At 44.7% G+C, this 15,750-nt stretch overlaps 1 protein-coding gene across 3 annotated transcripts in view; it reads right to left on the bottom strand.

The window, feature by feature from the left end:
- Nucleotides 1-1,966: 1,966 nt before the first annotated feature.
- The window catches only part of LOC105714933 (S-adenosyl-L-methionine-dependent tRNA 4-demethylwyosine synthase TYW1), a 257,762-nt gene continuing 243,978 nt past the window's right edge, over nt 1,967-15,750 (bottom strand). For all 3 annotated transcript variants that reach the window (XM_012449092.2, XM_012449091.3, XM_012449093.3), the window contains exon 16: nt 1,967-3,142. In XM_012449092.2, coding sequence (XP_012304515.1) covers nt 2,921-3,142 — 222 coding nt within the window. In that variant the 3' untranslated portion in view covers nt 1,967-2,920. The remainder of the gene's footprint in view (nt 3,143-15,750) is intronic.

The following is a 15,750-nucleotide window of genomic DNA, read 5'->3' as shown; positions in this document are numbered from 1 at the left end:
AAGAATACCTGGTGACTTCAATAAAGACAACACCTCTGTGCTACTTTGCCACTATCCCAACTGTGACATAATATACATATATATCTGGTATTTGGTTTCTGTCCCCGGTACCTGGCACAGAGCTCCTGATCTCCTGAGTGATAGGGGTGCTGGGTGCATCTTTTATCCTCATATTTGCTTTTTGCCCCAGCTCCTGCCATAGAGCTCCGAATCTCTTGGAATTTCCTGGGTTATAGGAGCATCTTTTGTTCTAATGAAGTGGGCTTGTTCTTGGTGGGCTCGTGGATGGAGACTGGTTGCCAGGAGGACCGATATGATTAGAAGATTGGAACTTTCAGTCCCACCCCTCATCTGCTAGGGTGTCTACATGATGAAGCTTCTGTAACGACCACTAACTATGGCATGTAGGGAGCTTCAGGACGGGTAAATACATCAACAAGCTGGGAGGGTGGCGCAGCTCAACTCCCTGGGGACAGAAGCTTCCCAGACCTCCCGCTCTGTATCTTTTCGTCTGACTGTTCATTTGTATCCTTTAAAATATCCTAATCAGCTGGGCGCAGTGCTCGTGCCTGTAATCCCAGCACTTTGGGAGGCCATGGCGGGTGGATCACTTGAGGTTAGGAGTTCAAGACCAGCGTGACAAACATGGTGAGACCCCCCCCATCTCTACTAAAAATACAAAAATTAGCCAGGCATGGTGGCTCATGCCTGTAATCCGAGCTACTCGAGAGGCTGAGGCACAAGAATGACCTGAACCCGGGAGGCAGAGGTTACAGTGAGCTGAGATTGTGCTACTTGCACTCAAGCCTGGGCAACAGAGTAAGACTGCAACCTCTGGCTTTTGGGTTCAAGTGATTTTCCTGCCGCAGCCTCCCAAGTAGCTGGGATTACAGGTGCCCGCCACCAAGCCCAGGTAATTTTTGTATTTTTAGTAGAGAGAGGGTTTCACTATGTTGGCCAGGCTGGTCTCAAACTCCTAACCTCAGGTGAACCACCCGCCTCAGCTTCCCTAAGTGCTAGGATTATAGGCATGAGCCACTGCACCCAGTCTCAAATAAATCTTTAAACATGGGAGGATCTCTCAAGCTCAGGAGTTCAAGACTAGCCTGGACAACATAGTGAAACCCTGTGTCTACAAAAAACATCAAAAAAACTTTAGCTGAGCTTGATGTGCCTGCAGTCCCAGCTCCTCAGGAGGCTGAGGTGGGAGGACTGCTTGGCCCAGGAGATGGAGGCTGCAGTGAGCCATGACTGTGCTACTTACCCTCCAGCCTCAGCAACAGAGCGACCCTGTCTCAAAAAAAAAAAAACGGTGCCCAGTTTTCAACTGGGTAGGTAGATTATATTATCTATGAATTTTAATTCAGCATAGAATAGAGGATACAGTTACAAAACTGCTGATATGTAAGGAGAAGGTGGGTCTAACGGGGTTTAGAACTGCAGGTCTGGCCGGACGTGGTGGCTTATGCCTGTATTCCCAGCACTTTGGGAGGCCAAGGTGGATCACCTGAGGTCGGGAGTTTGAGACCAGCCTGGCCAGCCTGGCAAACATGGTTAAACCCTGCCTGTACTAAAAATACCAAAAAAAATAACCAGGTATGGTGGTGCATGCCTGTAATTCCAGCTGCTCGGGAGGCTGAGGTAGGAGAATCACTTGAACCTGGGAGGTGGAGGTTGTAGTGAGCCACGATTATGCCACTGCACTCCAGCCTGGGTGACAGTGAGACTCTGTCTCAAAATAAATAAATACAAATAAATAAAAATTAACTAAAAGAGCATGATTGGATTGGTTTTAGCACATAAGATAAAGGCTTGAGGGGATGCATACCCCATTCTCCATGATATGGTTATTACACACTGGATGCTTGTATCAAAACATCTCAGGTACCCCATAAATATATACACCTACTATGTACCCACAACATTAGAATAAAAATTAGAAAAAAGAAAACTCGTGCTGCAAGTCTTTACAAAAGATTATTTTATTAATTCAGCTTTTGCATAAAAGGCTGGTAAAAGAACTTCTTAACTTGAAAACAATTTTGAGTGTTTCTGATCTCCCCAACTTGAAAACACTTGAAGCTTAAAGAACAGACTGTGTAAAGCAGTGAGGGTCACCGGAGTGAAAGAAGATGGAGACCTGCCTGCCGTCACATCATGATATGAGGCCTGGACAGGGACCTCCTAAACAAAAAGGAAATGATCCTCTTCAGTGCAAGGTGTGCTTGTGAGACTGCAGGCTCCAGGCCCTGACACGGCAGCTCCTCTGAGAGCAGACAGCTGTACTCCGCTCTGTGGTCCGTGGTAATTTACATGGGAATGGGATGAGATCTAGCACTTTTAGATCCGATGCAATTTCGTGAAGGGTTGGTAACAAGCCAAAACTCAATCTATGCAGTATTTAAAATAATTGAGAGTTGTGACAACTTAGATTCTTTCAGGAGGTGCTGTCTTAAGATAGAAGAAAGGGATCAAGCTTTTATCTCAGAAGGAGCAGATGTTAAGTTTAGTTCAGGGTAGTGCAGTTCAATGCTAAGTAGCTACTCCATGAAAGGCCAAGGGCCGGGGAAGAGGAAGAGGCCCAGGCATTTCTTCCTTGTCTGCCGCTCTCGGAACTAGCATTCTGGCAGGTCTTAAACGTTATAATACAAAATATCAGTTAAATTCTAATAAAGACTGTGTAGTTCCCCCCAAAATCATTTTCCTTTTAGAAGTAAAATCGGGAAAGGGGTTGAGATCTGAAAAAAAAACATCAGGGCTGTGTCCCAGGCCTCCGTGTCCCCGTGTTTACTGTCTTAGCGTCTCCTTCGCATGAAGGTATAATTTACGTAACTCGTCCTTGGAAGAATCACAGTGGTGTTCAAGGACCTTTTGGGGCCATCCAAGTGTTTCTCCTTCAGTACCCTGAAATCAGATAATCTCAACATCCAGAAATAGCCTTTGATTTGTTCTTTCTCTGATGTCTTGTGTCCTTGGGATCAAAGCCTCTTTCATTGGCACCAAATAACGCCCAGTGAGGAGTTCTGGCCACATAATCCTCTGCGCTGAATGTTTTTGATCCACCACTATCTTCGTATTCCTGGATGAGCTCCTGGAAGCGGTTATAATCGATCCAGGTCCACCATTCACTACCAATCTTAAACTGGAAAGAAAAAAAAAACGTGTCAAGCCAGAAGTAAAAACATCCCTAGAAAAAAATACATAAATGTTTTCATTTCATTTATTTATTTCTTTGAGATGGAGTTTCGCTCGTTACCCAGGCTGGAGTGCAATGGCGCGATCTCGGCTCACCGCAACCTCCGCCTCCTGGGTTCAGGCAATTCTCCTGCCTCAGCCTCCTGAGTAGCTGGCATTACAGGCATGCACCACTGTGCCCAGCTAATTTTTTGTATTTTTAGTAGAGACAGGGTTTCACCATGTTGACCAGGATGGTCTCGATCTCTTGACCTCGTGACCCACCCGTTTCGGCCTCCCAAAGTGCTGGGATTACAGGCGTGAGCCACCGTGCTCGGCCAACACATAAATGTTTTTAAAAATCATGACCGAGTCTGATCTTTTCTCCCTATCACGTCAAAAAAAAAACCAAAGCAAAACTCATGTGACTTCCTGTCAAAAACAAGATGCGCTCCAATCACAGGAGGGCTTCCTTTCCCTTGGGCCTGATGTCTCGCTGGGCCCAGAAGACAAGTCAAGTTTGTCTGGAGCAGTCCCACTGACACAAGGTTAAATGTTTCGGTGTTACCACGTGGCTAATTCAAACTAATTCTAATTCCTGCCTCTGCCGCTTTTGATCAGTTACAGATTTTCATGGCTGTGTTAACAGCACCTCGTGGAATCCTTTTTACAACTCAACTTGGCTTATTAGTGAAGGTTTAATCAATAACTTCTAATTCAAAAATGCTAACCAAATGACTGGAACTAGCATTTTTAATCTAACGTGGATACAATATCTCATTAGTGAAAAGCCTGAAGAATTTCAATTCAGTAAGAGGGGATAATCCAATTTGTACTCTCTTAAGAAAATTGCTTCTCAAAAGTCACTGTGGAATAATGACCTGGAATGAAGAAAACAGAGAGCTGAAGAGGCTCGGAAGGAAGTACTAACTGAACTGTGAAGGCTTTTCATTCCAAGCATTTGTCTGGCATTCATTTGTGTAAATGTATTAACTAATACACTGATACCTGACTCATAAAGAGACAAGTACTTGTCGTGCCACTGTCTTTTAAAAAATCCTAATGGCTGGGTGCGGTGGCTCACGCCTGTAATCCCAGCACTTTGGGAGGCTGAGGCAGGTGGATCACCTGAGGTCAGGAGGTTCAAGAGCAGCCTGGCCAAGTGGAAAAACACTGTCTCTACTAAAAATACAAAAATTAGCTGGGCAAGGTGCAGGCGTCTGTAATTCCAGCTACTCAAGAGGCTGAGGCAGGAGAATCACTTGAACCTGGGAGGTGGAGGATGCAGTGAGCTGAGATCACGCCACTGCACTCCAGCCTGGGTGACAAGAGTGAAACTTCATCTAAAAACAAACAAAAAAAACCTCCAACTAACTAAATGAACTAAGGAACAATTTCCTGTTCTAGCCACACACGCGCACACACACACACACACACACACACACACACAAAAAGGAAAATACATAGGTTCCTGGATTTAAAATATTAAAATATGCTGAATTTAAATGACATCTGATTTTTTACACCTAATAGCTAAGAGCTTTCTAGGGGGAAAATGCTGAATACGTGGAAAATCTTAATTACTCTGTTTTTGAATTAGGAGAAGTTTTCTTGTAAGGAGACCATTCTTGGAAATGATGCCTCGGGAGCTCCGTGAACTCTACAACCAAAGACGTAAAATTTATATCTTACCATCATTTTCTCTCCCAGGCCAGACTGTCCCTGAAGTGCTGTCTACTGTTGTGGAAGCAATCATTGTCATTCCCAGGCTTGGAGCCTCAAAACTGCAGAGTCAAAGGTGACCTCCTTTTCCCTGGCCCCTCACACCCCTGTCGATTCTCCCTAAGCAGTTCTTCAGTGGCGTGATACGGTCACGCAGGCCTTTCCTCTGGGGTGCGGGCACAATCCTCTAGATGACTGACCCAATTCCAGCTGTGGCTTCCCTCAGCTTCCCACGGATGGCCTGAGACTGTGCCTACAGCAGAACTGATTCCCACAATCCTCAACGTGAAGTCTGAGTATCAAATCTGCATCTCTTCGTGAGCTGCGGCCCTCTCAGGTGACGCCCATGCCGTTCCCTCTGTCTAACTCACGTGTCCTTCGTCCTTTGCTCTGGGAAGTCTTCCTAAATCCCATTAGCTCGGTTCCAGTGAGACATTCCCCTGTTAGACAGTTTCTGTCAGTTCCGCTGCCGCAGGACCTCACTGTCCTGAACCTCCGTGGACACTCCACTGGCCCCTGCAGTTCCCTCCCGCAGTCCACCCACCAAGCCTGCTGGCTCTGTGAATACACGGAACTTAACAATGTACGCCGCCATCCAGGACGTGTGAGGGCCCAGCCCTTCTTCCTCACCTCTGAGTAAATACATAGAAGAAGAGCATACACAGAATCAAAATTCCACCCGTTCTATTGACATCTTGAGACACGATACAATTTTGCTGCTACCGGCTCCATAGAATAGAAGGGACGGCTTCACTGTGTATTCATGACAGAGGCACGACACACTTGACTGAGCCTGGGGTGAATTCCTAACCAGTGCAAGAGTAGACACGGCATTGATATGTAATTCAACATGTATGGCAGCCAAATGAGGCCAAAAATGACGCCATTTATTCCTCCATCCATCAATGGGGCCAACTGGGCCAACTGCGGACTTGGCCCAGTCACATACATTTAGAAAATAATTACAATACAACATGGTGTGTACAGTGAGTGAGGTTATGTACAAGGCACTGGGGAGCACAGGGACAGATGTGATGACTCACACATGCCTGGCCCTGTGGAGGAGTCTTTTGGGGACTCCTAGTTTCACTTGCTGAAGGAAAGAGATGACCATACTGTCTTCTTCCCTATTTCTGTCTCTGAAGTCTGACCCCCCGGTTCATAATCCTGATGCTCCTTCACCCTCAAACTCTAACAAGAATCATTTGCCATGGGTATTCTAAGAGAGAGTAAAGGATTAGTTTGAGCAACATAATAGACTATTTTTTTTTTTACCATACCTTCAGTCAAAAATATATGTTATATCCCAATCTAGTACACGCAAATACACACATACAAATATACCCACACAGGCTGGAAATACAACTTTACTGCAGGCAATGCATTTCCCAGGAGAGCTGGCGGTTGCAACTCACAAAACCAATTTCCTAACTTCTAATGCAGTTTGAGAACTTCTGCGCTAGAGAACCTGGTTTCTTTTGACTCCAGAACTCTACTCTGGCTTAAAATGGAAAACATTTAAGTTGCACAGGTAGGACGGTTGTAAGCTAAAATCTGACAACTGATCCCTCTGATTCCCAATGTCTAAGAAAACTAGCTGGAAGACCAGACCAAGTAAATGCAGCATAATGTGGGAGCATTAGCTCAGGCTGCCATAGCAAAATGCCACAGTGTGGGCGGCTTAAACAACAGAAAATTCTTCTCTCACAGTTCTGGAGGCTGGCATTCTGGCTAACTCAGTTTCTGGTGAGGGCTCCCTTCCTGAGTAGCAGGCGGCAGCCTTCTTGCTCTGCCCCACGTGGCCTTTTCCTGGTGCGTGGCCATGGAAAGTGAGTGAGCAAGTGACCAGAGCCCTCTCATGTCTCTTCTTCTTCTTCTTCTTCCTATTTTTTTTAAGAGATAGGTTCTCACTCTGTCACCCAGGCTGGAGTACGACTAGAGCTCACTGCAGCCTCAGCCTCGTGGGCTCAAGCAATCCTCCCACCTCAGCCCCCTGAATAGCTGAGACTACAGGTACATGACACCATGCCCAGTGAATTTTTAAAAATTTTCTGTAGAGAAAGGGTCTCGTTATGTTGCCCAGGGTGCCCTTGGACTCCTGGCCTCAAGTGATCCCCCAACCCTGACCTCCCAAAGTGCTTGGATCACAGGTGTGAGCCACCACACCCAGGGCTGATGTCTCTTCTTATAAAGACACGGATCCTATCAGATCGGGGCTTACCCTTATAACCTCATTTAATCCCAGTTGCTTCCTTTGAAACACCATCTCCAAACACAGCCACACTGGGAGTGAAGACGGCAACCTCTGAGTCTGGGAGGGGAGGAGGACGCAAACATTCAGTCCTTAACAGTAAGTTATTCTGAAATGAACAGAGCCACTAGAACCAAAAGACAGAATGGAACCACATGTGCCTCCTCTCGGGACAATCGGAGACTAATCACACCGAACAATTACAGCTCAGCAAAAGTCAGAGTGTTCCACGTAAAAGGCAGAAGCTGAAAGAGCAAAATTTGGTTTGATTGACACACAAGCAGTGCTGAGAGACAGCTGCACAAACAGAGGCACAAAACCCCAAATCACAAAATCTGAGGTTAAGTATCCTGAGACATAAGGTCACCCTGCTAAAAGAATTCCTCAAATCCAGCAATAAGGGAAGAAAGGAAGCGACACAGAATTACAAATAAACTCAAAAGGTCACAGAAGATCTTAAAAGCACACAAGCACAAGAAGGTACAGTTCTGACTTAATAAAGCCAGGCTGCTAACAGTCTGTGGCCTTGCTGGCCAGATGAGGCCACGCAGGCTCCCGCTCTCTGCAAGAATCACATTGCTGTACAAAGCACCTTGTCCTCATTATGTTCTCATCTTCCACACAGGGAGAATTTCACTAAATAATAATGGCATAGGTTCTTGGTTCAAAAAGATTCTATTAAAGATGGTAGATTAAATGCATGCATGTACTGTTACTTCCTCTTGAAACCCCACTAAAATGACAATAAGAACATTTTAAAACGATACATAACATAAAAATAAAGCTATCAGGAGAGGAGAAAACAGTATCGGACTTTCAGAAGCTGAAAACATGAAGGGTGAGCAAACTGGTTTAGCAAACCCAAGAGAGCTGAATCCTAAGCCAGCAAATAGAGAAATCCAAGAGTCAACCCAATTTATGCTTTAGAATTGCTCAAAGGCTCAGAAACCAGCTGCACCAGTCCCCGACAGGAAGCCCGGATTGAGGAGGTACCAAACCCACTCCCCACCAAAAACCCAAAGGCAGGTTTATATTCTGTGTAAGACATTATGAGAATCTCAAGTTCCTGGCGCCCTGCACACATTGACAGCAGAGCACCTGCCTACTCCATGCCGACAGATGACTGGAGGTTTCCTCTCAGAAGACAAGAAGGTTTCCTTCCTTCCTTCTGAGAGGTTTCCTCTCAGAAGACAATTCAGAAAAGGATCTATGGTCTATGGGACAGCTGGTACAGCTGAGGACAGGGCTGCCATACTAAAACTATTCCCCTTCCTGTTTCTGGACCACCAGGGACCAGTGCAAGCTGCAGAAACTGAAAGGACCCTTCTGACCACCCCGAGAGGACAGATTACAAGACACTGAGTTTGGGATTCCCTAAGGAAATGATCCAGTAGATCACTCCAAGAGAGTCAAGTCCGCACCGTTAGGGTGCTCTTTATTTATTATTATTATTATTATTATTTTTTTTTTTTTTTTGAGACGGAGTTTCGCTCTCGTTACCCAGGCTGGAGTGCAATGGCGCGATCTCGGCTCACCGCAACCTCCGCCTCCTGGGTTCAGGCAATTCTCCTGCCTCAGTCTCCTGAGTAGCTGGGATTACAGGCACGCGCCACCATGCCCAGCTAATTTTTTTGTATTAGTAGAGACGGGGTTTCACAATGTTGACCAGGATGGTCTCGATCTCTCGACCTTGTGATCCACCCGCCTCGGACTCCCAAAGTGCTGGGATTACAGGCTTGAGCCACCGCGCCCGGCCTTATTATTATTTTTATTTATTTACTTTTGAGACAGAGTCTCGCTCTGTCGCCCAGGCTGGAGTGCAGTGTCACTCTCTCAGCTCACTGCAACCTCCGCCTCCCAGGTTCAAGCGATTCTCCTGACAGCCTCCCGAGTAGCTGGGATTACAGGCACACAACACCATGCCTGGCTAATTTTTCTATTTTTTTTTTGTAGAGACGGGATTTTGCCATGTTGTCCAGGCTGGTCTTTAGTCTCCCACTCTCAAATGCAAGCATATAACCAATGGCCATCAGCCACCTGAGAAAAACCTCTAACATGATAGAGGAATAAAAATAAACAAAAGGAAAAATGTAAAAATAAACTGAGCCTTTGCAAGGAGAAAATGACACAAACAATAACCAACTAAACTGAAAGAACTATTATTGATACCCTCAAAGAAATGAAAGAAAACAGTGCATTCATTTTAAAACTATGCTATAAAAGAAATAGTCAAATAATTTTTAAAAGATCTTCAATTTGGCCAGTCACGGTGGCTCACTCCTGTAATCCCAGCACTTTGGGAGGCTAAGGTGGGTGGATCACAAGGTCAGGTGTTCGAGACCAGCCTGACCAACATGGTGAAACCCCATCTCTACTAAAAAGACAAAAATTAGCTGGGCATGGTGGCGTGCGCCTGTGATCCCAGCTACTCAGGAGTCTGAGGCAGGAGAGTCACTTGAACCCAGGAGGCGGAGGTTGCAGTGAGTCTAGATCATGCCACTGCACTCCAGCCTGGGTGACAGAGTAAGACTCTGTCTCTTTTTTTTTTTTATTTTTTTGAGACAGAGTTTCACTAGTTACCCAGGCTGGAGTGCAATGGCGCGATCTCGGCTCACCGCAACCTCCGTCTCCTGGGTTCAGGCAATTCTCCTGCTTCAGCCTCCTGAGTAGATGGGATTACAGGCACGCGCCACCATGCCCAGCTAATTTTTTGTATTTTTAGTAGAGACGGGGTTTCACCATGTTGACCAGGATGGTCTCGATCTCTTGACCTCGTGATCCACCCGCCTCGGCCTCCCAAAGTGCTGGGATTACAGGCGTGAGCCACTGCACCCGGCAACTCTGTCACTAAAAAAAAGAAAAAAAATAAAAAACCTTCCATTTTTAAAATCTGGGAGCATAAATGAAGGATTCACAAGAAAGTTAGGAAACAAAATTAAGAATATTTCCTAAAGGGTAGCATAAAAAAGATAGAAAAATAGAACATAGAAAAGATTTTTAATTTTGATTTTTTGAGACAGAGTCTCCTCTGTCACCCAGGCTGGAGTGAAATGGTGCAATCTCAGCTCGCTGCAACCTCTGCATCCCAGGTACAAGCGATTCTCCTGCCTCAGCCTCCTGAGTAGCTGGGACAACAGGCAAGCGCCACCATGCCCAGCTAATTTTTTGTATTTTTAGTAGAGATGGGTTTTTGTCATGTTGGTCAGGCTGGTCTTGAATTCCTGATCTCAGGTGATCTGCCTACCACAGCCTCCCCAAGTGCTGGGATTACAGGCGGGAGCCACTGCACCAGGCAGAAAAGTTTTTTTTTTTTAATTAAAGAATTAGTCCGTAAGACCCAATTTAAAACTTTTCTTTTTAGGAGTTCTAGACATAAAGGAGAAAAAAAATAGATGAGAGGATATATTCAGTGAAATAATTCTGGAAATGTTAAGAAGTGAAGGACATGAGTTTCCACATTAAAGGTGTCTACAATGGATAAACCCAGACACACCATCTCAGGCACATCACAGTGAAATTTCAAAACAATGGAGACAAAGAGGAAATCTAATGAGAAAAGCACAGTCACACACAGAGGATTAAGAATCTGAATGACTGTTGAGTCCTCAATTATTGCAAGGAAAGCTGAAAGACAGTAGCTCCAACCTCAAAGGGGGAATAGTTTCCAACCAAGAATTCTATATCCAAATCAAGTGCGTAGGGAGAATGAAAACATGTTTAGATGTTTAAGGTCTCAAAAGATTGTACTATTTACATGTCAGTTTCTTAGGAATCTCCTAGAGGATGTGTTTCTTACGAATGAAGGAGTAACTAAAAAGGAAACACGGATCCCAGAAACATGTCAGTCAAAACAGAGCTGGTGATCCCAGGATAACAGCTGTGAACTAGGTTGTAGAGTGAACTGTCCAAGGTAGGTAGGTAAGAAAGTGCCCCTGCAGAGACTTCTTCAAAAAGATGAACCTAATAGCAAATCCAACACATCCGAAAGTCTGAGACACAATGTATTTGCGATGGCAGAGTTTGAGAGTTGAATTAGCAAAAGAACACAGAAATCTAGATGAAGAAAATAATAAAATCATTATTAACTACAAGGAAACCAAAGGTGGCACTGGAAACAAACAGCAATTGCAGGAGATGGCATGGGTTGGCAGCGACAGTGTTCACACGGTCATAATTATGCAAAAAAACCCGCAATCATCTAAATAGAAATCTGGTATGTGTATGTTGGGAGGGTGGGGGAACGGGAAACGGTGTTTTGGGAGGAGGCAGAAAAGCAAGCTCTATCCTCATCTTCCATAGTACACAGTAAAGAGATGATGAGCAGCCGGGCATGGTGGCTCACGCCTGTAATCCCAGCACTTTGGGAGGCTGAGGTGGGTGGATCATTTGAGGTCAGGAGTTGAGACCAGCCTGGGCAACAAGGTGAAACCCCGCTTCTACTAAAAATACAAAAATTAGCTGGGCGTGGTGGCAGGCTCCTATAGTCCCAGCTACTCAAGAGGCAGAGGCAGGAGAATTGTTTGAACCCAGGAGGTGGAAGCTGCAGTGAGCCAAGACTGTGCCACTGCACTCCAGCCTGGGTGACAGAGAGAGACTGTGTCTCAGAAAAGAAAAAGAGAGAGATAATAAGCAAAATGGCAGGCTGGGGGCACAGCGGGGAGCAGCAATGTAAGTATATTATTTAGAGATATGGAGATAAATACCAAATGAATCACGTAGAAAATTTGAAAGTGGTTGTTGCTTGAGAGGGGAAATGGAGGTGTGTTTGTATTGGAGGAGGGTACAAGGAACTGCTTTTTTTTTTATTATTATTAATAAACTTGGACTTTTAAACTGTCCACATAGAATTCTGACAAAACTAAAGATAAGGTTTAAAATAGTGGTGACTGTATCCATCCAAGAAAGGAAAAAGCACATCAACAACCTCAGCCAAAAAATGCAGGGCAGAGGAAAGGAGGGGAGCAGTGACAAGTCCCTGTGAAGTACCCTAGGCACTAGGTGCTATGTTTGGTTCTCTAGCTTGTGTAATCCACGTGACAAACATGTTGTGGTTAGATTCCTATCTTTAGAATGAGAGCAAAAGTCCAAAAACGCTAAATGATAACTATGCTTAGGTCACATCCTCAGGAAGTAGAAGGGCCAAGATTCAAACTGGAAGGTGTTAAGGAGACCGTGGTCATTACATGATTCCACACAACTGGCCGCTTTCAAACTGGAAAATCACAGAACTAGTCATCATGTCTTTCAAATATTTCTCAAGGACACTGCAAAGAGGATTTTTGTTTTGTTTTGTTTTGGAGACAGGGTCTCGCTCTGTCTTCCAGGTGGGAGCGCAGTGGTGCAGTCACAGCTCACTGCAGCCTCAGTCTCCTGGGCTCAAGGACCCTCCCTCCTCAGTCTCTGGAAGCACAGGTAAATGACACCACACCCAGCTAATTTTTTAATGCTTTCTACAGAGACAGTCTTGCTATGCTGTCCAGGATGGTCTTGAACTCCAGGGCCCAAGCAATTCTCCTACTTCAGCCCTTAAAGTGCTGGGAATGCAGGTGTGAGCCACCTCACCTGGCCAGAGAGGTGTTTTTTTGTTGTTTGTTTTGTTTTGCTTTATCCCTGGACTTATTTGTGTGCAATATCTCTAAGTTAACTCCCTTTGTTTAACTTATCTAAAAGTTACAGAAAAGTGCATATTCCAATTTTTTTTTTTTTTTTTTGAGATGGAGTCTCACTCTATTGCCCAGGCTGGAGTGCAGTAGTGCAATCCTGGCTCACGGCAACCTCCACCTCCCAGGTCCAAGTGATTCTCTTGCCTCAGCCTCCTGAGTAGCTGAGATTACAGGCATGTGCTACCACCCCAGCTAATTTTTGTATTTTTAGTAGAGACGGGGTTGCACCATGTTGACCTGGCTGGTCTCAAACTCCTGATCTGAGGTAATCCACCCTCCTCAGCCTCCCAAAGTGCTGGGATTACAGGTGTAAGCCACATGCCTGGCCTATATTCCAAATTCTTAAGGTACTTCAACCTCTCTCAGCATCCAGTCTAAACAATGAACATTCTGAGAAGAATACTATCTATTAATTATTTCTCTACTCAAGTACAGAACAAAAGAGGCCTCAGGCAAGCGAGGGGAGCTGAAAGCTTTTTATGCAGACCTCTAAAGTCAGTGTGCTTTGCCTTGGATTGGTTTGACTTTATTTACACAGCTTCCATCCCTTCTGACAAAATAATAACTAAAAAAATAAAACTGCCACAGTGAAGGATATCCTTCCCATTATATGAACTGGTTCCTAACGGTTACAGGCAAGACGTTGCAGATGAAGAACTGACTTCCTACCAGTTTCTCTTGTACCTTCTCCATAGGCTCATCTATAAGGGAGATCCAGTCACCTCAAACTCAAAATGTTACAAACAAAAAATGTGTATCATTTGGCAGTCCCCTAGCCACTGCCTCAACCAGGTTCTGCTGAAAGTTGCTGTAGCTTTTGTTAGAAACACTGCAGAGTCACTGAAGAAGTTCTAATCTTTCAAAGGTCTCACAGCTCTACACATTCAAGAGTTAAAATAGGAAAGAAATCCTATATATGAGCTGAAAAAAGAGGACCCCACAAGCTATTTATTAGCATCAACACTGGAGGCAGTTTATATAAATATTCCTCCATGTAACAATATACCATTCTTTATTTAAAAAGCAAATGGTCAGAAGTTTTAGCAAAAAGCCTCTATTATTTGTTGATATGGATTGGCTCTGTCCCCACCCAAATCTCATTTTGAATTGTAGCTCCCACAATTCCTACGTCTTGTGGATGGGACCCAGTGAGAGGTAACTGAATCATGGGGGCAGGTCTTTCCTGTGCTCATGATTGTGAATAAATCTCACGAGATCTGATGGTTTTATGAAGGGGGGTTACCCTGCACAAGCTCTCTTCTCTTGTCTGCCACCATGTGAGATGTGCCTTTCACCTTCTGCCATGATTGTGAGGTCTCCCCAACCATGGAAACTGTGAGTCCATTAAACCTTTTTCCTTATAAATTACCCAGTCTTGGGTATGTGTTTATCAGCAGCGTGAAAACAGACTAATACACTGATCTTAATTTCCAGCCCCTCCAGAGGCCGAGCCAATAACTGCATGGCCCAAAGCCCCAACCATATGAAATAATTTGGTTGGCAGAGAATATCTGGTGTGGGGGCCGGGCATGGTGGCTCATCAAGCCTGTAATCCCAGCACTTTGGGCAGCTGAGGAAGGTCAGGAGATCAAGACCAGCCTGGCCAACATGGTGGAACCCCATCTCTACTAAAAATACAAAAATTAGCCAGGTATAGAGTGTGGATCCACACCATACAGGTGTGGATTTACATACCTGTAAATCCCAGCTGCTCAGGAGTCTGAAGCTGGAGAATTCCTTGAACCTTGGAGGCAGAGGTTGTAGTGAGAAAAGATTTTGCTACTGCACTCCAGCCTGGGCAACAGAGTGAGACTCCATCTCAAAAAAAAAAAAAAATTCCTGGTATGGCCCAAGGCCTACAAATAAACAAAGGTACTCTTATCAGGCAGGACATTCCAAGGGCTTATCAATCACCTCCTAGAAGCTGAGGGCAAAGGTAAGACCTTTCTTTGGGTAAAATTCATCTATCTGCATAATCAAATTTCAAAGGTCATATATAATAGACAGAATAAGACAAAAATAAAAAAGAACACTAATAAAAAAGAATCATACATATGATTTTCATTTTTACACTCAAGAGCTTTTATGTCATCTCAGTGTCAATTATTATTGTCTAGATGGGTCTCCAAACATACAATCATACTTATAAACCAAACAGCAGGGAAGTACTGGTTCAAAGAAAGAAGAGGGGCTGCCAGACCTTCTCACAACTCAAAATTAATGTCAACTGGGTGGGAAAGAGGAAGTTCAGGGGTAGTTTGAGGGAGAAGTGATTTTGGAATACCGACAGGTGATTTTTGGACTACAAAAAGAGTGTTACTGTAACTGCCCAGTGGGTTCCCCTTGCCTGCTGCCTAGATAGAGCCAATTTATCAAGACAGGGGAATTGCAATGGAGAAAGAGTAATTCACACAGAGCCAGCTGTGTGCGTGACCAGAGCTTTAGTATTACTCAAATCAGTCTCCCTAAGCATTCGGGGTGTAGAGTTTTTAAGGACAACTTGGTGGGTGGGGGGAAGCCAGTGAGCCAGGAGCGCTGATTGCTCAGAGATGAAATCATAGGGAGTCGGAGCTGTCCTCTTGTGCTCCTCAGTTCCTGGGTGGGGGCCACAAGATCAGATGAGCCAGTTTATTGATCTGGGTGGTGTCAGCTGAGTCAAGTGCAGGGTCTGCAAAATATCTCAAGTGCTGATCTTAGGAGCAGTTTAGGGAGGGTCAGAATCTTGTAGCCTCCAGCTGTATGACTCCTAAACACTAACTTCTAATCTTGTGGCTAATTTCTTAATCCTACAAAGGCCGTCTAGTCTCCAGTCTAGAAGGAGGTTTGTTTTAGGAAAGGAGGTTTGTCTTTGTTTTAAATTATAAACTATAAACTAAGTTCCTTCCAAAGCTAGATCAGTCTACACTCAAGAAAGAACAAGGGGACGGGCGCAGTGGCTCA

This window comes from Aotus nancymaae, unplaced genomic scaffold, assembly GCF_030222135.1.
Source record: "Aotus nancymaae isolate 86718 unplaced genomic scaffold, 86718_ANA_hifiasm-v0.15.2.pri h1tg000012l, whole genome shotgun sequence".
In the NCBI taxonomy this organism is placed as follows: Eukaryota; Metazoa; Chordata; class Mammalia; order Primates; family Aotidae; genus Aotus; species Aotus nancymaae.
Note: the sequence above shows the minus strand (reverse complement) of the source record. Positions and strands in the feature narration are given on the sequence as shown.